This window comes from Plectropomus leopardus, chromosome 1 (genome assembly GCF_026936395.1).
Source record: "Plectropomus leopardus strain MGB_pleo_1.0 chromosome 1, ASM2693639v1, whole genome shotgun sequence".
Lineage (NCBI taxonomy): Eukaryota > Metazoa > Chordata > Actinopteri > Perciformes > Serranidae > Plectropomus > Plectropomus leopardus.
Window position 1 is genome coordinate 13,730,338 of NC_142176.1, and position 26,319 is coordinate 13,756,656.

Sequence of the window (26,319 nt, forward strand, 5' to 3'; positions counted from 1 at the left end):
GGCACCTCAGCCCTCCCTCCCCTCCTTCACTGTGTGTGTGTGTGTGTGTGTGTGTGTGTGTGTGTGTGTGTGTGTGTGTGCGTGTGTGCGCGCGCGCGCGCAGACAAATAAAAAAAATGCAAAAATTATAGCTCACTAATAGGCAATGGTATGCTTTAATCTTCAAACTGTTTGTTTTGATGTCTGGTGGTGGAAGAAGTATTCAGATCTTTCACTTAAAGGGTAGCTTAACTTCGATATTTTTAAAACTGGACCCTATTTTCCCATGCTTTTGTGCTTAAAAAGACTGATGTGAACGTTTTTTAAAAAAATGGTCCAGTATTGAGATAGACAGCTGCAGCAGAGAGCTGCGCAAAGCCCCCAAATATAAGCAAATGGGGCAACTGTGCACCGTCACTGAACATGCATTTAGGGTGGTTTTACACTAGAGACCCGGGCCTGGATCAGAGTACACACAATTTTGCAACATTTTGTCATGACAAAGATCTTCATCAGGCATTTTCCTGTTATCCAAATGCCTGACGAAGTTCTCGGTCAGAGAGAAACATTGAAAAATTACATTTTACTGGGAGCTTTTAATACAGTGTGCAGTTCTTTTGTTTGATTCTTGTCTTGGTTTCATTTTTTTTGATCCAGCATCTGTAAAAGTCCTTTGGATATGCATGCCCCCCACTTTGCTTATTTCTAAATATCTTATCCCCAAAGTCCAGTTTATTTCATTAGTGTGAACACCAGTGCACCAGACTCCACCACAGTTTGTGAACCGTGCCAGAGTCTGCATAAAATGTGTTGTCGGGCACGATTCATGTGTACTTGATTACGGTCCACAGGAGGTGTCGAGCCATGGTCACTGCCATAATAACATAACTTTTGTCACTGGTTAGTTAGCTTGTCTATACTATTTTATATTCACTGTAGAGATCAAAAGAGAATATTCTTGTCATCAACTGGTCTGTTTTTCACCTCATGGACAACCGCAAGTTGCAGCCAGCAAGAAAAGTTGTAAAGGCATTCCTCAGAGTCTCTTGTCTCTTCCAACACCTTTGGCCAATTTCCCATTCGGACCATAAACAAATGTGCCTAGTTGATGCAAGCCCCCAGGAGGAGCACCAGGCTTTGATGCAAATTTTACATAGTGGCCAAAAGTGAAATTACCTGGTGCGTCACATGATGCCACAGGGCCCAAAAAGACTTTTTCCAGTTGACTTACATTGGGAAAGAGCCGTCTGTAAATCAAAAGTTGAGAAATGACTCATTTCACTATTTAATAAATTAAGTTTGATAACATTTGGAAATTCTAAAAGATCCACAAGATTAAATGATTTGATCGCAATTCAAGATAACCAAACGCTCAACCAGAAGCAGATCCCAATAGTGAAATAAGTCATTTTGCAGGATCGTGACATTTTAAAAATATATCCACCGATTTACAGACATCGACATTTTAGGCTTTCATTACACATTGAAAGAGAATCTAGTAAGGATACAGTTTTGGGGATCAAATTAAAGTTAAGAGTGTGACAACCAACCCCGTTCCTGGGGGCCTGCCTCACATGGTGACTGCCTTAGTTTTTATACTTGCTAATAATACATATTTTTACTTAAGCACATATTGGAATAGGTTTTTTTCTCATGATGGAGGATTTTTTATAGTGTGTTATTGCTAATGAGTACTAAGTAAGGAAATCTGACAGCTTTTTCCACCTCTTAAATTGTGCTAACTAAGCAGCTTAAATGAAACTTCACAGGAGTTTATTATAGACCCATATCTTCTTTCTGAGGATTTTTTCTTTGTTTCGTTTTCCCCAAATCTTGTGTAAGCTAAATTCTGTTGTAGTTCCTGTCCCTGCTTTCGCTATCTCATTTCTCAAAAATTCAGCCTACGCAAGTCCTCTTTTCTGATTAATATGCTTTTTCTCTGAATTCCCATTTCTCTGTAGGCCATTACGTCATAGATTTACACATCTTGAACTTCTTGAACTTCTACTATATGAAAAATCAAGATAAAACCGAAGTAACTACTGCTGAGTTATTGAGTGTGATGTGCATGAAAGCAATATTTAAATGTATGTTTTAATGTTACTTTAAATGTTAACCATTAAAAAAAAGAAACACCAAGAACATTTCACAGGCTATTCTAACCAGTATTAAGAATAAACCAAAAGTCTAACATTGACTGATATAACAGAAAAGTATTGCAGTGATTTCAACAAAAGCCATGGGTGTGATGCTACTAACAATACAACACCATACTAATATGTGAAGTATATTTGGCAGAATTTGCATGAAACTATGATTTTGCAACCTAGTTTAATGGAGTTCATCTGTCCCTGAAGATATTTAAGGCAGAATGACTTGATTTTGAACAAAAACACAATGGGGTCAAACAGTGTTTTGTCAATAAACATTTCTAAGAGTTTGTTATGTCACCAAGGACTTAGGAAAGACAGCCACAGAAAAGTTTGAGTTGAAGATACACCTGACACTAAATTAATCGTCAACTCTTTTTCTTGTGTCATTCTGATCAAGCTGCTACCTTCAGCTGTGGACTCGCATATTGTTTGATATACTAAAATATGGAGCATTATTATTTCAAGACTACCCGAAACTAATTTTTCAATATCTTTAAGAAGAAATTGCCTGTGTGGCCTTCTCCCCTTAGCTTTGGCAAGAAGACTGACAAATGCAGTGTTGAAATTCAGTACTAATAGATAATGTTGCTCCAACCATTTATATTAAAACAAACATAGACACAATGCTGGACAACTTTCAAGTTATATATTAAAGAAGGCTTGTTTTATGTACAAAGTAAATTCTGAACACAGACCAACCAGGAGAACCCTGAAGATGAGGACAAAACTGGTCATGATGAGAGATGTTTACATCTGAAGACAACCATGGTGGTTCTGGGTACAATAAAATTATAGAGTGCTCCAAGGTTGACGTTTTTCTGTAGGTCGACCCAGAGGCTAACGTCGCCCTGGTTCCCCTGTCAAAAAGGCAATGGGATTTTTCCATTGGATTTTGGATCATTGCAGAAAGTTACATGTTTTGTTTTGCAAGATAATCTTCACAAATTAATTCCACTCCCAGGATTTTTGAAACATAAATGCAATAGCCAGAAGTAAAAAGCTAATGTTGGGCTATAAATGAACAACACTACAGTCGCATAATCACCAAAATGAGGCTGTAAAGCCGCGTTCGTCGTGGTTCGCTGTGATGACAATCGCACCACAAACAACTTTACATCCTCATTGTTGTGGTGACAATGCAATCATACAATTATGGTATTGTTCATTTCTAGCCTGACATTATAGGGTTAGGACAGCAACAGTATATTTAGCACTGAAACCAAAATTTGGTATTAAAAAAGAAAATATTTGCACTGAAGACATAAAATATTATTTCATTTTATTTTATATATATTTTTTGCATTCTGATGAATTTTTCAATGACAGTCAATTTTTTTCTTCACATCTTTTTTTAGTGTTTTTTTTTTAAATATATTTTTCTCAGTTTCAACTCTGTCACTGGTGTGGTGTATGAAACAACTTACACTGAAAAGTAAAAAACATGAAAAAAAAATAAAGATTGTCATTGAAAAACAAATGACAGCAAAAAATATTAAAACAAAATAAAATTATTTTTAATGCTTGCTTTATGCTGTTGTTGTTTTTGTTTTTTTCAGTTCCAATGTTTTCCCTTTTCAACACCAAATTTTATTTTAAGTACCAAAACTTAATGCCAATGTTTAGCTCCATATATTGTTAGCTTTGCACTGGCAACTAATATGGTTCAAAAATCATATAATGGACATGCATTTGTGAAGATTATCTTGCCAAACAAATCATGTAAGTATCATGCATGTTTGTGTGCCACAGTGCCTATTTTCTGCAATAATCCAAAAATCGAATGGAAAAATACATTTGGCTTTTTGTGGAGGGAACCAGGGCAACGTTGACTTCAAGGCTGGCCTGCAAATAAACGTTATCTCTGCAGCACTCTACAAGAGGATCAAAAGATGATGCAACAACATGGAAAAGAGATGCAGGTGGTCTCAAAGCCTGGTCAACAGTGACCATTTGTTTATTTGTCTACACAAACATAACCATTTCTTGCTCAACACATGGTATGTGTGCTACAGAGCTCAGCTCTTGTCGAATGTTTCTTAGAGAGCATTTAATTCATTGCAACAAACTGTCACAACTACGTCATCCAGTCATCCAGCTTCTGACTAGCTCACTGGCAAGCCAGCTTTCGTTGTGCCTCAGAAAAAAAAAAAGATAGAACAATGCTCCTAAGACAGGAACAATAATACTGTATGGATGAAAAGCATAAATGAACCCCATCATTGAAAGTCGACAAAAATGACTATAATCGCCTACCCCCTTTCGTCCCACCCATCTCCTCTCCTTTCTGTATCTCTCTTTCCAAAATATCCCAAGAAGTGGGATGCTGCCTAACGTGAGGGCTTTTTAAGGTTAATTAAGGTCACTTTCGGTGCGGGTGTGGGAGCGGTGCATCAGGGGGACTCTCAGGGACAGATACCGGAGGACAGGAATGGGACTTAATGCTATTATGTTTGCTGAGAGCCTCATCGAAGTCCAGCTGCTGGCCGTTGATAGTGATGTCCATGCAGCCGTGGTAAAAGGCCGTCACAGGGGTGTTACGTAATGGGACATCGTCTGAAAGAGAAGGAGAGAGGGGGGAAAGTCTGTGAGACTTACAGAGAGATTTTTAATGCCAAAGTCATAACGTGCTACACAAAAATGCTTGAAATAATATCACAAACAACAAAATAAACTCATTCAATAGGTACAACATTTAATTTAGGTTTTAATCTAGCGCCATCACCTGGTCATAAATGTAAACTGTCCAATGTTTTGGTGCAAGAATCCTGCAAAAGTAATGATATTCCCTCTCACCTCAGTTTTACCTATGCATTTAATGCTAATAGGATCTCTGTACTCTGTTATATAAATGAAGATGATGATGGTAAACATCATTCCTGCTAAACATCAGCATGTTAGCATTGTTACTTTATGACAGCATCCTGATAGGCATTCAGCTCAATGTTTAAGCATACACTCACAGAGGACCTCACATGAGTAGCCAACAGTTATGTTGTTACAGCACATTAAAGAGGATTTTCCATCTAGCTTTGCTTGAACATTTTCCAGGGTAAGGATAATTCAGATAAAGCTGAGAAAAAGATGAGGACTGGTTGGTATTCATACTGAAATGAGTATAACCAGGAAGCCACGATGGCCCAATAAAGGAACACTAAACCCATCAAATGACCATTTTTACATCAAGTGCTCAAAAATATATGATATAAATTGTTTTGGAGTTTTCTCGCATGCTTCAAGTGAACAAGAATCCAAAAATGGCAAATACTAGCCCCTTTCACACTTGCACTGCAAACCTGATATTATCTAGACATTAACCAGAGCTGTGTGTGAGAATGTAAATGTCCAAATCAGTTGATCCGGACATTAAAATGACTTTAGCGTGCCTGCTCCCTGGTACAAAGTCTGTGTAATGTCCAATAAAGCTCATGTGAATAGAGTAGGTAACTGTCCAGTAAATTCCCAGCAAGCGACTGGGCTTGTTATTGATGTTTCTATCATGTAGCCCATGCAAAAAAATCCAAAAAACTGGCATCCAAGGGTGAAGAGGAAGGGTCATTTACACAAGGACCGCAATAAAAATGTCCAAATGGAAACATTTTGGAACTTCTGTCAATAAAGGCCAATGCCGAAATCATCAAAAAAATTCAAGGAACAGCAAGAGACTCTCTTGTTTATGACCAAATGACCTGCATCCTGCATATTTTATTTTATCCGGGCGCCGCTCCTTGCCTGGACCAAAGGGAGTATTTCCAATAGGTGGGAACGCTTCTTACTCAAACAATCTCCTCTTGTCCGCTACATGTGTAACACTGAAGCTTTGGATATTGTCCAGACCATTGGAGTTCTTATAAAGAAAATGGCTTTGATGAATTGAAGTCACTGGCGACTGGGTTACACAACAGCAAAACTATATTAAAACATCCGTTTACAAACTCTCTCACAACTTATCCAGTACAATACAAGTCACGTGCATCCAAGAGCAATTGCGTCATTTTTGGATTCTTTGTTCAATGTAAAGGCATGTGTGAAAAATGTTTTCTTCATAAATTCAAAGGTCACGGGGTAAGTTATTGATATACAAATGGTCATTTGGGGGGTAAAGTATTCCTTTGATGGTTCAGCTTCTTAATCATGCTCATAGTTAATTTTGAAATAGTTACTTTTGTACTTTTGCTCTGTACTTAAACTAACCTGGTATCCCACCAATGTAAGTGCTGACAGGGTTCTGCATGGTGCTGTTGAGGCGCTGCAGTGCCTCCCGCAGGTCCCCAGACTGCATGTAGGTAACAGTGGACGAGTTGGCTGAGATTTGGATTTCTGTAGAAGTCACATTCAGCTGCAGCATCAGCCGGTCAGGGTAACACAACATCAGCGAGTCCAGCGTTGCCACGGAGACACCGTCCAAGAACACTTGCAGGTTCTGGAGCACCACATCGCAAAAGTTTGTTTGTTTATGTGTGAAGACACACAGAGATACACATGCTAACTTCCAACAAAAGTGTAAATAAACTTACAGCATCTTCTTCTCCCTGCGTTACAACAGCAACCGACAGGGGGACAGTGTGGTTGTGGACAAGAGCAAAGAGGACACCTGTGCTGCTGGACGGACGTATATTCATCTTAACATCCACGTTCCAGCTCCCAGAATCACCTGTTGACACACGTACACAAAACAAAACACAGAAATCTCTCTTTGAATATTCTCCAAATATGCTTGTCAAGAGAGTTTTTGTTCCTAAAATCTTGAAAGGTTCTTGCTGTATAGCGACAGCGCACCAATTTGTTTTTAAACCCCTTGAGTTATGGGGCTGAATAATGTCTGAAAAGTATTTTTGCAGAACATTATGATGTCACAGTGAAGATGACCTTTTAGCTATAAAATGTCATCACTTCATCATTTTATTCTATTTTTATCAAGACATTTGTGTGAACTTTTGCAACAACATAACATAACAAGTTAATCTTGAGTCCAAGTCCACGTTTGTGCCAAATTTAAAGAAAGTCATTCAAGGTGTCCTTAAGATACCAAGAATGTAATGGATGCAAGATCAAGGTGATCGACATTTGACCACCAAAATCTAATCGGTTCATTGTTACAGCAGTTCAGTTCATTGTACAAGCAAACATCTGTGCCAAATGTTAAGAAATTCCCTCAAAGCATTCTTGAGAATGGGACAGATGGACGGACAACCGGAGCACATAATGCCTCCTGCCTTGGCTATTGCCGACCTGGAGGTTTAAAAAAACACACACATTTGGTGACACCCCCACGCTGCCTTTAAAATAAGGCACATTGCTCCAAATATTTGGTCCTGTGACACTGTGCTTTGGCTGCTTAATGTCACAAAATATTTATGATGGATCAAACACAGAGGCCAAACTTTCCCATAGGGGTTAATAATAAAGTGTAACTTAACTTACTCACTGTAGTCAATGTTGAAGTGTGCCAGTCCTCCCCCGGTAAAGAAGGACCCTCGTTCCACATACACAAAGCAATGTTTACTCTTCTTCTCTTGGATGACCTCTTTCACCCCAGACGCTCCCTGATTCATCAGGTTCCAGCCCCGGATGCAGCCGTCAAGTCGAGGGTTGATCTAATGGATAAGTGGATACACACACTGAGTACAACACTAGTTTGGAGCTAGTCCAATGTAAATCCTAATTTATTGATTTCACTATTTTATTAAGGTGATTCAATCAGATGCGGTCAAAAGGAAGAAAGAAACCTATGTTTGCCAGCTGATTGATTGTGTGTGCATGCTATCAGACCACTTGCTTACTGGTTTGATGACGTTGTCGGTGCGATTGGGCAGACCAGCGATATACACCTTGGTCTCCAATTTGCCGTTAACTGAGGTGAAGAGACTCTCTGGGCTGTTGATGCTCATCACAGCTTCCTTGCTGATCTTCACGCTGATGCTGCTCTCCAGTTCATCCACAGAGATCTGCATGTTGCAAATATAGTATTATCATAACTCCTTCTCACTGTGAGATAACAGTTTAGCACCACTGCACATACTTAAACAACCCACTTTCCATCATTTCAGTTCATCGATAAGCACTTCAGCTCCCAAAATAGTTCAGAAAACGTTTATGTCACCAAAGGGGCAATTTGTGGTAAAGCACAGCAAACAAATAACATAACATGGACACAATTTCAACACAGAACATTAAGACGACAAACGTCTATGATCATCATCTACCAGAAGAAGTACCGCCTCAAGGTTCAACGCCTCCGCCAACCTGTCAAGTTACAGTTTACATCCAAGTCTGTCCAGACTCATATGTTGCCATGACAATAGACAATGCTTCAAATATGAGTGTTGCTGCAAAGACGCTACAAACTCTAAAAAGTGGACACCCAAAATTAGTTAGTATTATCAATCTGAACAAATGTCTGCCCTTCTTTGTCTTCTTCCATCTTCAAACTCCTTACATGTGATCACCAATACACACCGATTAAGTTTTGTGACTGCATCTTGCACAGTTACAACTCTATTGTTATTCTGTCATTCATACAAACCCCTGGCAATATACTCAAAATGACTTTGGTGGTTGCTACAACTGGTGCCATTAGTCCACATGTCGCCATGATGACACAAACACACACACTCACACAGACTCACAAAATGAAAACAATACCAGACATTGGGATATTTTCATGGCCGGTTAAGACATATTTTTGCACCGTTGTATGTGTATTGTTTAGGAAATTTGTGGACGACAGCTCTTTCTCACCACATGCCACTGTCCATCGTTGATGGCTTTCCCTCCGCTGGTGACCTTGAATGTGTGCTGGTTTTTGAACTGGACTTCGATGCGACCGCCCCTTAGCCCCAGCATGAACCATGAGTCCTGCGAGGACTCTGCGTACAGCACGACTCCCTCTGGGTCAAATGTGCGAAAGTCAAACTCTGCTGCAAACCTAACAGCCAGAAACAGGAAAACAGAAACGTGACTTTACACAGTAATGTAACAGTAATTATACTCAGATGTTATTGTATTGTACGCATATACCAGTGTTTTATTCCAATCACTTTCCAAGCATTTCCAGATTACATTCATTTCAGTATGATATGAAAATCAATTTCAAGCAACCTGGAACTTGCTTGGGATGATTTCATAATTGTCTTTGACATTTTTGTTTCACGTTCTCTGAGATGGAGCTTTAAGCTGCATCTTATGGTCTGAAGGTGATCAATATTTATCTACTCTATCCTGAAAGCAGAAAAAGTACTGCTTCCAGTGTTAAAGATACTCTGACTTTTTGTTGTGGCATAAAGCAGTCCAGGTGTTAATTTACACTTAATGAGGTAAAAGACACACTTTATGATCCTTTAATAAAAGTACATTTGCGTGTCTGTAAGAAACCCTTACTTTGTGTTCTCTGGCAGACGGAAGCGCAGGTAGATGACAGGAAGACCTGTGAACTGCTCCCCGAGGTAAAGCATCTCTGGGTGTCTGTAGTCGTACAGTTCCACACACACAGGAATATTTTCACAGTATCGTTCATCCTCCGCCAAACGAAGACCCTGACGACCATCACAGTGGCACGCATAGCTGCCAACTGTGTTTATACAAGTCCCGTCGCACACGTTAAACTCGCACTCATCTACATCTGCAAAGACGAAGAGAAGAAAAAAGATTACAGGCTATGCAGTCTGTTGTAGCTGTTTAACTGAAGGTGTGTAATTACAAAATATGTACCTTCAACACACAACAGTCTGATTCAATGGTACAGTTTTGTCAGATGTTGGATTATATGACTCTTGATGGTAATTTCAGGGCTCACCGTTGCAGGTCTTGGAAGTGAAGTTATATTTGAAACCCAGGGGACACTGGCACTCATACATGCCCGGCGTGTTGACACATTTAGCCGGTTCTTGACAGATACTGGGGTACATCAGGCATTCATTGATATCTGGGAAAACAGTAAATAAAGATGAACAATGGGACATGACTGAAAATACTGCCATTTGTTTTTTGCCGAGTGAATAAACATGCTTGAGTTTAACTGCCTCATGTATTTCAACTCTGTACTGTTAGGCTAACATTACTAGGTAACTTTAGCTACTACTTTCTGCCTGCTAGGTCAACCGTTACAGAGATCAGGTGAAATGCTATTAAAAATCTGGGTCTTAGCTGAAAACATGCAGAAATTGTCACAGAGCATTGCGATAGCAACCAACTTGAGCCGCTGCAGCAAAGACCTAGTCTCTGTACATGAGGCGCCCACTCTTACTGAGCTACTGGACGCCCCTAAATCTGCTGTTTCTCATTGAATTTTTAATATCTTTTTTATTTCTCCCTTTTACATCCTACTATTTTTGGGAATTTGTTTGCTTTTGGCCTTTGTTTTTTTTTCGAATTTAATTAAGCTGTAGCTTATGTCAATTATAAAGCTAAAACAATCTCAACTGTGAATATTTGCTGCTGTTCTCTTTACGCTGTTTATCTGACAAAATAAACAATTTGAAGATATTACATTGGGCTTGGGGAAAAGGTGAGGCTCATTTTTCCACATTTTCTCATTGAGATATAAATGATTTGGTTTAGAAATATTTGACAGGTTACCTGAAAAATGATTATTGCTAACCTTAATTCTGAATCAAGAAATAGTTATAACAAAGCAGTGTTTGCTTGCAACTTGTATGTTTTGTTTTGGAACATGTCAACATCAATCACTCAACATTCATGCATAATTTGGGATACGGGCCACGTGCAAAACCATCTGTACGTGCTTCTTAATCTCTGCTGTCCATTTAAAAAAGGACAAAGCAAATTTACCAAAGTGATTCAGTCCATGTTTGTGAAGACTTTGTACTCAGCAAGCCTTAACACACTCTTCGGTAAACACTGAGTGAACTTCCCACTCAAAAAGTGGACAAGTAGAAATATGCAGAAATCAGACGAAAATCATCAAACAAGCAGGTTCTGACAACTCAGAGATGTGACTCTGGTGGTCTGTTTACAGTGAAAAAGGATGGATCTTTTCAGATGTTAAAAGCTTTTTCACATGCTGTTACATAAGGGGTCACCTCAGGTCAGCTTTGAAATAACAAATGGATCAGAGCCCGAGGACAACAGCTGGACGACAGAGATTTTGTTATGAAGTGCTTAGGGTTCCACCGTCTATATGAATAAATAAAAAGGAAGTTATCAAAAGGGATAAAGAGTCCTGTAGAAATGTGTGTGTTTGTTCAGCTGCTTAACAGCACTATATGTCCCTCTTCCATAGAAAAACAGATGGATGTCTTCATATACAGTATGGGACATAAGAGCCAATAATACACACATATAAAGTACATAGACTGTATATTTCATTTCTTTGCTGTAAATAATTAATTAAAGGGATAGCTCACCTCAAAATCAAAAATACATATTTTTCATCTTCCCTGTAGTGCTATTTATCAGTTTAGATTGTTTTGGTGTTGAGTTGTCAGTGTTGGAGATATCTGCCTTCTCGTGAATATAATGGAACTACTTGCGGGGCTCAAAGCACCAAATAATACATTTTAAAAACTAAACAAAGCAGCGTTTTTGGATAAAACAGTTCTGGTGACACTCTAAAAGAAATGGCCCACTCAGTAGCTACCCCGAGAACTACATACCTTCTGTTTGCACCTCAGTGGTTATATATGACAACTTTCGCTTTGACGAGTCAAAATCGCATTGTATTTCCTCCACTGCATATATTCTCAGTAATTCTTGGACTTCACCGTCACATCTGTCCGTGTTTTCTTTCGTTTCTTTCTTTACAAGCTGTTGGGGTTTTTTTTGTGTGTTTTTCTGTTGTTTACACAGCTAAAAAGTTTTTAAAAACGGTGGTTACTGGCAATGCATTAGCTATATTTGACCAAAAAAATGTACACTTACAACGCCTGGACCAATCACCGTACAATTACATCACTCATTGTTCCTCCTCTGTTTGAAGAGAACCAAGTCTAAAATAGGAGCAAAAAATCCCTCAAAATGGTTCTATAAGGACTACAATCATTCTTAGTTCTTATGATGTGAACACAACAAAAAGGGAGGGAACAATAAAAAAGTTCCTCAGGTTTGAAAACACTTTAGTCCTTTTCCAGAAATCATATCCCGGGGACTGATCCACAGACCTTGATATGAGCAGTTTCATGTAGGAACTATTTTCTTTCTACTGGCCACCATATCACTGCGCAGAAGGAAGCATGCATCAGCTCATGGACAAAAGGCTCATGCTCGTGACAGCTCAAGATGCAAGCAATAACGGCGTCCTCCTCGGCTGAGCTGTAACATTAGTTAGCTCAGTGATGCTAGGTGAGCTCACAGTAGATGTACACTTTCTTCTGCACTATTATACGGATGGTGGGTGAAATACTAACTACATGAAACTGGTTGCAACAAGTTTGTTGATTATCTTAAATAACCAAGTCATGATTTCTGATGAGAGTCAATACTGTTGAGTTTTTCCCAACGTATGTTTTGGCACTTTGAGCACCACAAGCCGAGTGCCATCTAGTGCCATTATATTAAAGACAAGATGATTACACATCTCTACAGCCGATATCTCCCAACACTAACTGACTAACTAACTGTCACTTTAAAATTTAAATTATTCATAACATTAATGCAGTTTAGCTGCACAAATTGCAACTGAACGGAGTCTTACCCACACAGTTGATATTGTCATTGATGAAGTAGCCATCTTCACACATGCAGTGGAAACTGCCGGGTAAATTGTAACATTTTTGGTTGCATCCTGCTGGAAATTCAGGATCTGAACACTCGTCGATGTCTGCCCAGTAAACACAACACACGACATTTATCATCAGCCCATTCAATGATTTCAAAGAAACTTAAATTTATCGCTTTATATATTATTTTTATATATACAATAGATAAAGAATGTTAGACAAAAAAACACACAGATGTTTGCTGAACTAAAACATTTGAAATCCCAAACCACAACTCACCATCCTCACAGCGTAGCCCTTTCCAGCCAGGTTTACACTCACACGTGAAGGAGGCCTGGCCGTCCACACAGCGCACTGAACCTTCCTTGTAGCATGGAGGTGGTGTGCACTGGTCACTGATCTCTGCCACGCAACAAACAGTTTTGGACACACACAGGATGTTAATAAAAGCCTTGATAGAAGCCTTTTACATTATCTTTATTAGCCCTGCAGACTAACTGACATAAAAAGCCCCTCACCCTTCACGCAGGTGCGAAGGTCTGACGGGATGGCGTCTGAGTTCGGGTTATTGATGCCGACACGATGTGAACCCAGACATGCTGCAACAAAAAGTTTTCTTTATAGGAAAAGACTGGTAGACGAAAAATAAAACTGATACCAAAACATATTAAGAGTCACAAAAAAATTCTGCAAACTTACCAACATATCTGGGGTAGAAGTATTCCTAGAAAAAACACAACACGTTTATCCAGTTTATTTAAACTCACATTGGACAATAAGGAAAGGAAGACAAAAAAAGGAGAGAGATCACAGCCCACTGTGCTCTGAATACATTTTCTACATTTTCCAAAATATTCTGAAAGTAATTGGATATTTCAAAATAGGGCTGGGTGGAAATCAAATATCACAATGTTTCTGACCAAATAACCTCAAAATTGATATTGCAAAGATACCGTAGGGTTGACTGTGTTTTTACAAAATATTTACATGATTGATGATGATGACAGATTTTTTTTTATAAATAATCATCAGTAATGAAGACTAAGTGGGTTAAGAAAAAAAAACAGCATACTCACATATTACAATATCCTAAATGTAAGATGTTATCTTGTCTTATGTCATAATATATATGTATATATAAAACAGAGCCCTATTTCAAAGATAAAGCCCTGATCTGGAGCTGAAATGTTTAGTCTATAAATCTACTAGTCAATTGAAAGTTTTTATTTCAGTATTTGATTTCAGTAAAAAGGAAAAAAACTTAAAATGAATTAGCGCTGTCTTAATAATATTGTCATGATATGTACAGGAAAATTGAAAAAAAAAAAATCATGGCAAATAAATTACGCTCAGAATAGTGTAAGGAGAGTCCATGACATTATTTGCTATTTTCAGCTTTTTTTTAGCAACACATTCATCAATAATAAAAATGATCATTAGTAGCAGCCCTAGTCTGACCTTTTCGCTCTCACTGCTTAAATGTCCAGTGTGTGGGATTTAGTGCATGAATGTACACAGAGAACCAGATACAGCATTTGAGGCCGCCCTGTTCACTTCAATGAAAGATGCTCAGTGGCCCACAAAGCAAAAAAAAGCTCGACTTCTCATGTGTGGAACAAGTGTACTGCAGACTTGTGCCGGCCAAGGGGCTAAATTAAAAGTTTAGCCCTCTGCTAACTTGATTAAAGATAAAATTATTTAATAGTGTGGCTCTACTAGACTTTCAAAATGTTAACAGACTGAATGGATCATATCCCAATAGTGAAACCAGTCATTTATTGGGGGCTGTGACACAAAAAAAATGTATCTGCTGATTTACTGACATCTTTCTTACAATGCAATGCAATGTTTTTTAGGCCCAATGGAATCTAATGACAGACCTGGAAGCTGTAGTTACATGGTTTGGCTACTATCAAAAAAATGGCCTCGATGCCTTGCAAACTTTCTGGGGGACAGATTCAAGGGCATCTAGCCTTGAGGTTGCAGAAGTGAAACTGAATTTAAACTTGGGGCAGCTTTGGCTCAGATGGTAGAGCGGGTCGTTCTCTAATCGAAGGGTCAGTGGTTCGGTCAGTCAACATGTCAAAGTATCTTTGGACAAGATACTGAATCCCAAATTGCTCCTAATGGCTGTTTCTTTGGTGTGTGAGTGCATGCAAATGTTTAAAAAAACTGAGTAGCAGGTGGCACGTTGTAAAGCGGCCTCGAGTGCCAGTGTATGAATGTGTGCGTGAATGTGACTCAGTGTGAAAGTACTTTGAGTGGTCAACCTACTAGAAAAGTGCTATAAACGTGCCATGCAGGCCTAAACTTCTCCCGTATGCAAGGTGTGTGGAAGAACTACGGAGACTGACGCAAAAACGTGAAAAAGCGAATGGCCGTATCTACAGCCACTAGGTGGGTTTCCATTAATGCAAATTGAAATTGTGAATACAAAATACGCCTAATGGAAACAAGTCAATTTTAAATAAACTCCCATTTATCACAAATATGTTTTTACGCTTGCATGAGGTGGTATTTCAGGCAATCCGAAAAAGCTATATTTCGCAAAACTTTTTTTTTTTGCTTTTATAGGTCACATGATGAAGAAAGTGGCTTCGTCGGGCAGGCGCTACAGGAGGTGTTATTGCATCACATAACTCTTCAAAAGTTGATCATCCGGAAGTTTTGAGTCCATAATTGTTGTCTATCACCTCCCTCATACGTGGTCACTCCCATGTATAATCGCTGGCATATCACGCCTACATTGCCTTCAATTGTTAATAATGACGGCTGGTGCGGTGGCTGCTACAGAAATAAACCTGCTAATATTCACCTTGCTTCTTGGAATGTTAGTTTTGCTCAAATCTGTAATGGGAACCCACCTACTGTTTGGTTTGTCTATTCTGTGCTACTGTGAAAACAACATGACAGACTCTGTGGAGGAGGACCCACTCCATTTGTAGATATAAATGGCTGATTCTAAGTTAACTAAAACAAACAAAAATGACAACATTATAAATATTTAATATAATTTCTGCTGATAAATGATGCAAATCCCACACACTAGACCTTTAATCCATCTCCGACTTTTCACTTCTTCTTTCACACTCCTAGGGGGTCTGGAGCCAGGCTACCTTTCCCTCATAGCAAACCAATAAGATCAGGGGTCGCTGCTCATCTCTTACCGTCTCCGGCTGGTTCTCAAAGATCTCCCTGGCCTCCTCCTTGTTGCACAGCTCCTCGATGCACTCCCTCTCCAAGTTGCCCTTCTTGCTCTCCTCAAACAGAGAGTTGGCTCTCTTGTGCCTGCTCAGGAACTGGGAGGCTGTGCTCTGGCTCAGGACTATAGAGAGACACAGATACAACTCATTTAAACATGCAATGTGAAGTAGGGGTCAACAGATAATGGCAGATTATTGGGGCCGATATTTGGCATTTTGCCGATTATCTGTATCAGCATATTATCTTAATGATCACTGATAAAACTGATTAATGAATAAGTGTACGTATTACACTCAGCAAACACTAGGGCAGGCAGTCTGCAATACATGTAAATAAAGTATCAGCATGGAAGGCACTTTTACATTGTTAAACCTCAGGGAGCTATTGTTATTCATTCATTTTATCATTTAAACTTTCATTGAACTTTCTCGAAAAAAGGTGAAACATTTTCTGAAGGTATTTAAACAAAGTTTTGTGTTGGAGTTTGTTATATTTCAAATTCTAAATATATTAAGACGTATTTTAATCATTATTGTAAATATTAGTTCCAAATAACAGTTATCAGTCTCATTAACTACTAATAATCGATATTGGATGACCCCTATTGTAAGTGCTCGTCTACTACAAAAGCAGAACTACACAAACCCATTGACTGTGCAGTGATACTCTAACATGTGTGATTAATACAACCAGGCATATGCAGCTACATTATAACAACACATGACTGATCCCAGCAGGAATTCAAGTCCTCCTGACAGATGGCTGATGTGGCTGCTGTCTGCATGGACAAAGTGGACAACCTAATTACTCTTCTGTGATCTGGTTTGAAAAAAAGAGGGGGTGGGGGGTCATTGCGAAATCGTTATTTCCCAGAAATGACCTCTGGTTGTTGTAAGAAGCAGCTCATGTTGTCCAGGCATTATTTCACGGAGTAGAAAGGAGTCATGACCCCTCACGCTTCCCATTTTGCTTCTAAAGTTATAAAAGCCGTTTCCAACTAGTCACATCCAGGCTGAAAGCTGCTTTCAATCTGAGGCTCTGGGACTAAACACAACTCTAACAGGCGATTCCGTGAACTGCTTCACTACGTAAGGGTTCAAAATGCAAACCGCAAAAAGCAAACACTGACATACTTACATCGATAAGCATCGACGAGCGTCACGAGAAACACGAGACAAGCCAAGGATTCCCCAAGTGCCCGTTTCTTTCTCCACATAGTCGAGCCGTTCTTCCTGCTAGGCCACGGTTTGGCTCTGCGTAAAGACTGGCTGAGGGCAGGAAAAAACTTTATTCTTCCCGAAAGTGTTTTCGTAGGGCGAGGGGGGAGTGGAGGAGGCTGCCAGGAGAGCAGATATACACAGGGGTATGACTGGAGGCAGCTAGGGAGCGCTGCTGACACACACACACACACACACACAGAGAGACACACACACAGAGACACACACACACACACACACACACACACACACACACACACTGTTTACTTAAGGATACATGCATGTTGCTGCTTTGAGTAGCTGCAACTGGCAGAAAATATCTCTCTGCAAGTTGCACTCACTTTGTAAGTCACACACTGTTGGAGAGCAGTGAACTACATCTATGCAAATTGGTTTGATTTTGGAGAGAACAACTTAACAAGCCATGGCCCAAAAATTTGGAATTGAAATTACTGGAAAATAAGGAAAAAGAGTAAAAACTAAAACAAAAAACAATGACCAAGTGTTGATTTTTTTTAAAAGGGCATTTATTTAATAAACACATATTTTAAAAATAATCAAAAATAAAGCACTTTATTTATGGGCACCTTTCAGGACACTCAAGGTCACCTTACAGAAATAACAATAATAAAACAGCAAAATATCAGGACATAAGTAAAACAATATACTGTAAAAGGCTAAAAAATACAGTAAAGGTCACAACAATGGTCATAGAATAAGCAAATATATGTTTTGAGGCTGGATTTGAAGATGGGGACAGAGACGATGTCATGGATGGTTTGTGTTCCAGTGATGAGGGGCTGCACAAAAATATTATAATTATTATATAGTTTTCTGGGCATTTTCCTTATTTTTCTTTTTTCTTTTTTTTTTAAATAATGTTCCAATCAACTTAGTATTTTTATTCCTTCTGTCTTCTAAGTTCTTGCAATTTATGGTTTATTTCTCTTCATGTTTAAGAAAGAAATTAAACCAATCTGCTCAGGTTTCAAGGGGTCAAATAGCTTGTGAAAGGCGTCTGAACGCAGCACAAGACAACTGATGTAAAATTTTGCAGTAGTTCAACTATAGTTGCATGGTCATTTAAAACAGTAACTTTTTTTTGCCATTTTTGTCTGTAATCAACTACTACAGCCTACAAACAATTTCAAAATTGTTGCATGCTGTTTAAGAAGTTACATGGTAAACTATATATACATATACATATATTCCATTGGAGTATCTGTACAGTATCCCAGCTTTATTTTAGAAGTTGCTAGAATGACATTGCAGTTTGAATCCCATATTCAATGTTAGTGATTTCACGAGTGTAAAAGTACCACGTTTCTCCACATCTGCTGTTCCACTGAAAGACTCGCACCAATGGGATCTTTTTGCTCCACCATTTAGACAGAATAGAATATGCATGGCATGCAGTAAATGCAACAAAGACTAGGATTTCAAATAGACATTTGAAAACAGCATCCTTTTGAAGTTAGGCCAAAAAAATCCGATGATTCACTACGTGATGGTAGACAAAAGAAAGCCGGTGGACCACAGTGGAAAATAGCTTGACATCATTTGGAAGGCATGTATCTGACATTGATTGTAGACCTTTTAACAGCAGATGTTTGACTTTTTTTGTGGGAAAAAAAACACATAAAATCTGTTCCATTTGTCCCACTAAGCCACACCAGGAACACACATTAATTTATGTTATTAATTACACCTGTGCTTTTCCATCAAAATGTGAAAAAGGTCCGGAATGATCGAATTGAATTTGCAAAAGGCAAAATGCACCACAGCTAAAAAGGCAAACATGAAAACATCCTCCCAAGTCCATTGTGTGACTTAATTGAAACAAAATTAGGCTTTTGATATGAGTCTATAGTTTAGAGGCAGACTGCATGTGTATAACAAATGACACAGACACCACATTTGCATTAATATTGGTTTCATTTAGTTATCCAGGGGAAAAAAACACATCACATTTTCACCATTCATTCAACTGTTTTATGTACACATATAACAGGCTTATTTAATACTTTTAAAATATTTGTACAAAATACACTGTTCTCCCTTTGTAATATGTGTTTATTTTACTGCAGTTTCACTGCAAAAGGTCAGCAGATGTGCGTTAATCATTTGTGATAATTCGATGGGCTTACTGAGGGGTTGTTATCATTATTATTGCATGCTGAAACACCATTATTGCATAAGTCATTCCTTTGTGGGGCTTTGGGGCGGAGGAGTTGCCGTTACTGTAAGTGGCATTACCACACCGAGTGAGCCGATGTTTCTGGGAAGGTTTCGCAGAAAATGATAATAAATATGATTACCAACTTAGGGATGAGAGCTGTTTGGTGGTTTATGCTTCAGTCTGAGTCTCCTCGGTTTTGGCAAGAAAAGAACGCAGCGCTGAGTTTCATAAACCTGAGAAGAGTTAGTATCTGGTGGAAACACTCAAAGTTCAGAGGCTACAGCAATGTCTCAATGATACTGTGTTACATAGATAAAATGAGTGGGGAGAATATATTGGCAAAAGGTTCCTTTAAATGGAACAGTGGTTCTATACAAGAGAAAAGAAAAGATGCACCATATCAGGCCAGAGTAGAGTGTTTCCACACTCTGACGACAGTCTTTAGTTTAATTACAGGCAGTGATTTCTCTTTTTTAACAAGTGGGACTCTGCCTTTCCTGACCTGTAACACTGGGATAATTCAATTGGCAATACAACCCGTCACGTCAGTCGCTCATGCACAGACTGACACACACACATTTGCACAAAACACGCACACACACACACCACAGTCATTCGATTCAGATATACAGCGAGATCTCTGTATGACAAGACAAAGATAGAAAACAGAGTTGAACTGTTGTTCCGTATAGATCAACACGTTCGATAAAGAAAAAGATGTCATCGGAATAATCGCTCGGCTGTTCTGAAAACAGTTTTGAGATTTATAAAAAAACATCTCTCAACAATGATTTTTTTTGTTTGTTTTTCAAAAATTTTATAAAAGTGATGACTGGCACTGTTTGGGATCCTGTGATCACGGGAAACACCCGTGAGGCTACATAACCAGGTACTTAGTTTTGGAAAATACAAAAAAATTGTGGTGGTTTGTAGTCACCTGGTTGCACAGGAGGCTACCGTCGCTGTGACTACAGGTATACTTCACATGCACAGGTTTTGGCGAGAGTGAGTGCTGATGAATATGAACGCCAACAAGAGTGGTTGCCTTTGGGGAGTGTAGAACAACACAAAAACAACGATAAATCCGGTACCTTCAACAGATTCTGGGGTTGCTGACTGGTAAGATTCACAGCAGGCAGTATTCTCAGAGGAATGCATATAAATAGGTTTAAAACTACAGGGCGCAGCTTCTCCAAAGTAAGACAAAGCTAACTCACAGAAACAGAAACATTATTAGGCAGCCAACAGGGCAACACAACCAGTAACACACTATCCATTTCACAATCATAACTGGAGACAAGATTGGTTAAAATGTTTGTATATCAGTTAATTAGTAGTTAAAAACTGTCCTTGTTAATGAGCTGTGCTAACATGTAATTTCTGCTTTGTGATAGTTGAAGGAATAGTTTGGTGTTAGTGACTTTTTCCATGTACTCATGATACGTATCCACAGGGGCGTTTTTGGATGTGAGAGGTCACGCCGCTACCCGGCTTTAGATGCTTAATGGGCGCGCCACTAGGTATATGTTCTGTCTTCCCCTGGATTTCAAATCAGACCAACATGGTGGCTGTTTCCCAAACTTTCTTTTAAACTAAGAAAGACTTTCATTAAAATGTGTTTCTGAAAACATCTGAGGTGAATCATTAGTCATGCAGTTGCTGAATCGGTCTTCTTTTAAGATTGACAGCAGTTGAAATGTTTTTCGGGGGTTTCCAGAGGCAGTGAGTCTCGGTGGATGCTGCTGATTTACATAAAGTAACCTACATTCAACTTTATGCAAAAGAGGTGCAGACACCCTGTCTCTCCAAATTCAAGACAGCATTACCAGACTGCATTGCACTGCTGCTTACATAGACAGTGAATGGGAAAGATGAAAATGGCAGATCCTGTGGACACATGTCAGCACCGTCAAACAAACATGGACTTTATGATGTCTTTATGATGTCAAAAATACACATTTTTCCTCTAACTTGTTCTATGTATCAGTCTAGATTGTTTTGTTGTGAGCTGCAGCGTGTTGGAGATATTAGCTGTAGAGATGTTTGTCTTCTCTCCAAAACAATGACATTGGATGGCACTCTGCTTGTGGTGCTCAAAGCGCCTAATCATATAATTGAAAAACAGCAGTGTCTTTTTCCAGAAATCATGACCCTGATTCTCTACATAATTCCCAGACCATGTTGTGAGCAGTTTTATGTAGGAACTACTTTCTTTCAACCATATCACTGTGCAGAAGGAAGCGTGCATCTACTCATGGACAAGTGGCTTCGGTTTGTGACAGCTCAAGATGTGAACAATAACGGCGTCCTCCTCAGCTGAGCTGTAAAGTTTGCTCTCTCAGGGATGCGAGGCGAGCTGGCAGTAGTTGCACTCTTTCTTCTGCGCAGTGATAAAACTGGTGGCTGTAGTTCTGTAGCAATTAAACAGTTCCTCCATAAAATTGCTTACAACAAGGTCTGTGGATTATCTTGAGTAACCAGGTCATGATTTCTGTAGACACATTGCTGTTGAGTTTTTCAAATGTATTTTTTTTTTTTGGCGCTTTGAGCACCACAAGCCAAGTGCCATCTAGTTCCATTACAGCCCATATCGCCAACACTCTTCAACTCACACTAAAACAGTCTAAATTAATAAAGAGCACTGAAGGTAAGAGGAAAAATGTGTATTTTTGATTTTGGGAGTGAGACGTCACTTTAAGAGAAACTCCAACTTGACATCCATAAAGATGGTTTTTAAAAAAGGCATCCATGTGTTTTTCTGACTCATTGTCAAAACTCTCTAAAACCAAACTATTCCTTTAACCCAGATTACACAGGAACGTGATCTCTAACCGCAACAGAACAAGGCTTCAAATAAAATGTGAAAACTTCATCTGCATCTGTTAGCATGCTAATGATGAGGATTACAAATGAGGGATGAAAGTCATAGCTAACATCAAGCTGCTCTTGGCTGTGCTTGGTCCCGACAATCCCTTCTTGTGTGCCCTCGACCTTCACAGCCTTCCTGAGGGAGTTGGGGACAAAAAAAATAAAAAATAAAAATGGGGGCAACACCGGCGCTTAAAGAGGGGAAAATTACAGTCTGTCCTTCCTTCCTTCTGGAGTGAAATACAATGAACATTTGAACCAATAAAATACAAATCAAACAGATAAAATAAGCTTTTTTAAAAGTGTGCTGCGAGGCTTGTTCATCCATAGATTTGGAGGCAATTAAAGTGCGTGTCATTCACTGTCAAAACTGTCCAGTGAAAACGTTTGTTCTCTTGTCACATCACAGAAAGAAGACCCAAATAGATGTATGCTGTGATTATCTCTTCATTCGTATCCCTCCTTTCCTCCACAATTGTTCCTCCGTTTTTTTGTTTTTTCATGCTGATCTGAGGTCTGTCCTCCAAATTTGGAGCGATGCATCTTGAGACACTGCAAAGAAATGTCCATCTAGACAATTCACTCAGTCTAGTATTGACTATTAAAACTATTATTTTCCTTAAATAAGCCAATCAGATGACACTTGTTTCCAAAACAGCATCCAAAAAAGTATAGAAAAAGTGAAATATTCCTTTTGAAGTATGAATACATTGCTTTGGACATAAGTAAAAATGGCTTTTTAAATCTTGTTTTAAGGAAAAATAAAGGTTTCAAATTGAATACTAGACACAGGGAATTGTTAAGATGGATGTTTTTGCAGTAAAGAAAAATATGCTGGTTCTGGGCATCATAAAAACAGTACTCAGGGCTAGATGGAGTAGGTGGAGCTCTCAGACTGCTGGCGGATGTAGCACTGAAAACTCTTGTCTCCGATCGGATGCTCCCTGAGGAGACAAAGAGAAAGATGGTGTTGGCAGGAGGTTACAGAGTGGTCTTTGGAGCTAAAAATAGAACATAAAGAACTATTTTTTGTGGTTAGATTATCAGGTAAGCCTGCAGAGCTACAGGCCAGTGTTATAATGCCAAGATTATGTTATTTGACGTGTCAGCATGTGCAATTAATAACGGGTAATTGTTGACTGTACGACTGCACCACCCGCTGGCCCAAATGGGAAGTTGCTCAGTAATATCTCACACCTAACAATGTCCCCACAGTTCTCAGCCTCTATTGCATTTTAGCTGTTGTTTACGGCTACAAGCATAAATAAATATTAAACTACATACTGGCTGCCGATCTTTGTCTTCTTGAACTTGTCCCGTTTGTACTTGGTATGCTGCTGCTCCAAGGTCTGCACGGCTGAAACAATGAGTTTCAGTGTTTTGTAGGTCTCCTGGGGGTCATCGATGACGAAGCTGGAGTACTCCTCCTGTTCGGGCCCGTCGTACACAGACTTACTGCCGCAAGCCTCTGCAGGAGGACACAGAGAAACAGGCAGTAGAGAGTGAGAGAGAACAAAAGGGACAATGTGAAAGTAAACATGGAAACTGTGCAGTCAAACGCATGCCAGATCACTTGAAAACAGTCGTGTGTGTCTGACCTTGCATCTTGATCAGTTTGGTCATGTATGTGCTGAACAGGGAATAAATCCTCTCGGTCTCTCGGTCTCCATCTACGTCCAGCTGGATGTTTGCTGGGAGACCACTGAAAACAGATGCACAAAGGAGAATGAGAGAGCGGAAACAAAGAAAAGGAACCCTATGTTGGGTACATTTTACAGCTGGAAAGATGGTCTGGGCTGTCAGAATCATAATACGATTCACTGACAAGTAGGTTTTCACATACAAGGCATTTGCTTTGGTGTATTGATGCAAAACATGAACATAATAATAGAAAAATTAATTAAAAAGTAAAAAGAGGTACTGCAAAAATAAAGAGACATAAATATAGGATATGATACAGTTATAATAAAAAAATGCAAGAAAAAATACTAACATTATGTACAAAATATCTGCATTAAAATGAAAGAGATGTGAATTTCTTAGAAGTGGTCATAAGGAAAGAAATGTGCAAAATTTGTCCAAGGGATGTGCAGTGGAAGGAAGAACATAATTGGTGCTACATGACCAGAGAAAACAAAGGAAAACAGCTGTACCATTCACTTTAAGTCAAGAGGCAGAAAAACCTACAACTACCAGAATGCACTGTGCTGCACCAGACCAAAAAGCGCTATCGCTGGCAGGTGACGTAATGCAAGTAAGTTTAGGCTGACATAAATCAATATGGCAACCAGTTGGGAACAAATGATCCTGTATTACAACTAAACCGTGCACTAAAATATTTTCTGAAGACATTTTAAGTGAGAATTATACAACGCAGCAACACAATCCTGGTTTATATTTGATCTGCACTTCTTAGCTTTACTAACTAATCTGAATTTGGTGTGTGTTTAAGAGAGAGAGAGAGAGGGGTGGCTCCCTCTCACCATGCACTTTAATACTCTTTGTGTCCATGGTGGCAGCAGGCCTGTAAAATTTAGGAAATACAATCTGTAGTACAAGCAACAGCCCTAGAGACAACAAAAATCAGTATTTTCTGTTGACTTTGAGCACGAGTGAGAAGATGGTTTAAACTAACATTACAGAAAGCTCTTACTGTCGGTGAATGGCGTCAGTTATTTTCCGCACCCCACACTGATGCATTTGCCAGTGATTGTCTTAACTGCATATTACTTTATTATAAATTCATGTCATCACCATTTTAAGTTTAAAGTCAAGTAGTAAAGAAAAGACAAAGTACTGATTCTCCTGTTCAGGGTTACAGTGATTACATCAATTTATGTGTCAAAACAATCCTTTTGAGTTTGAGGTCCAATACTCTCATAATCAAGCATATGACAAATACAGTCTATAATCATTAATATTATGGTACAGCAGCAACATGGAAATTTGACTAAATCTTTTAATTTCTTTTAGACAAGATGATTAAAAAAAATTGAATTGTACTGACACTGTTTTTTGTATTCATTTTTGGGTAAATGAACTGTTATATTAATTGATAATAATTTTAATTTGATAGATTATTCAATTACCTGAAAAAAATACTTTCTAGATTAACTGAGAAAGAAAAAATTGGCAGGTGCAGCCCTAGTTCATTAACACCTACAAGCCACATCGTTATGATGCAAAGCTGGTTGAAAGTCATTAAAGCATCCCTTTAACAACTCTACGTACCCAGTGCAGGGCGTACACCCGGGGGCTGCGTCCGCTGAATGCTTGCAGCAGAGCCAGTGGCCGTTGAGGTAGGCTGAAGGATGGTAGGTGCTGAGGCGTTTACGGTTGCACTGGCTGACTTTGGTCAGGATGTCGATCCAGTCCCGCGCCTCCACACAGTTGTTGGCCTGGATGTACAGCGCCCGCTCCGGCTGAATGACCTGGAACATCTGGAGGAGAGAAGAAAAGACAGAAAGTGAGAGGAGACTCTAAATGTAGGTGTGATTTTGGACCAAATGGTCAAAGCTCCAAAGATGTGTGCGGTCCTTACGTTCTTCATCTTGAAGGACTCCTCTTCGAGCCTCTCCACAGCCAGGATGTTCTCTATGGGGATGCTGCACAGAGCGCTCTCTCCTGGAGGAAGAAGGAAACACATCAGACAGAAATGACAAAAGAAAGTTAGGATGGAGAAATGTGAAAAATTGTAGCTACATAGATTAACATGAGTTGATAAAACAGGACGCCATGTCAGTCTGCCATTCCACTGTCCATTTTATTTTGGGACAACACTGTCCATCCACAGCACAACTAAAAACAAAAACTGAAAAAAAATGTAAGTCTGCATTAGGAGAGGTTTATTATAGTTAACCAAAACCAGGGTTCCCACACATTTTCATGGATAAAATTTCAAAACTTTTAAACAACTTTTCAAGGACCCACAATATATTTTTCCTTGTCCCACTTTTTCAAACACAGTTTCATCTGGCAGGGATATATGAAGATATGAAAAACAAACTAAAATTTAAAAAAATTGCAGGAAATGTCTTTTGTTTAAT

The 26,319-nt window shown here is 39.1% G+C and overlaps 2 protein-coding genes across 3 annotated transcripts in view; both read right to left on the bottom strand.

Annotated features, from left to right (window-relative positions):
- Positions 1-4,052: 4,052 nt before the first annotated feature.
- On the bottom strand, positions 4,053-17,352 carry pros1 (protein S). The gene is made up of 14 exons (XM_042492577.2): positions 17,147-17,352; positions 15,973-16,130; positions 13,505-13,529; positions 13,324-13,404; positions 13,085-13,207; positions 12,781-12,906; positions 9,925-10,053; positions 9,510-9,750; positions 8,871-9,057; positions 7,913-8,077; positions 7,558-7,726; positions 6,647-6,783; positions 6,324-6,552; positions 4,053-4,685 (listed from the first exon to the last, which is right to left on the bottom strand). The coding sequence occupies exons 1-14, from the start codon at positions 17,223-17,225 to the stop codon at positions 4,492-4,494; spliced, it is 2,043 nt and encodes a 680-aa protein (XP_042348511.2). The 5' UTR covers positions 17,226-17,352; the 3' UTR covers positions 4,053-4,491.
- Positions 17,353-18,134: 782 nt separating this feature from the next.
- The window catches only part of rasa3 (RAS p21 protein activator 3), a 59,788-nt gene continuing 51,603 nt past the window's right edge, over positions 18,135-26,319 (bottom strand). For both annotated transcript variants that reach the window (XM_088075983.1, XM_042492609.2), the window contains 5 exons: positions 25,815-25,897; positions 25,505-25,713; positions 23,872-23,975; positions 23,558-23,741; positions 18,135-23,217 (listed from right to left, as the gene is read on the bottom strand). In XM_088075983.1, the coding sequence (XP_087932109.1) occupies positions 23,142-23,217; positions 23,558-23,741; positions 23,872-23,975; positions 25,505-25,713; positions 25,815-25,897 (656 nt within the window). In that variant the 3' untranslated portion in view covers positions 18,135-23,141. The remainder of the gene's footprint in view (positions 23,218-23,557; positions 23,742-23,871; positions 23,976-25,504; positions 25,714-25,814; positions 25,898-26,319) is intronic.

Bases quoted from the DNA above. Each gene is read 5' to 3' on its own strand.
- pros1 (XM_042492577.2), bottom strand. From the start codon at position 17,225: ATGTGGAGAAAGAAACGGGCACTTGGGGAATCCTTGGCTTGTCTCGTG. The intron at 12,907-13,084 runs GTGAGTTGTGGT...TTTACTGGGCAG, and splicing joins AGGGCTACGCTGTGAGGATG to ACATCGACGAGTGTTCAGAT. The intron at 9,751-9,924 runs GTGAGCCCTGAA...TCGTCTTTGCAG, and splicing joins CACTTCCAAGACCTGCAACG to ATGTAGATGAGTGCGAGTTT.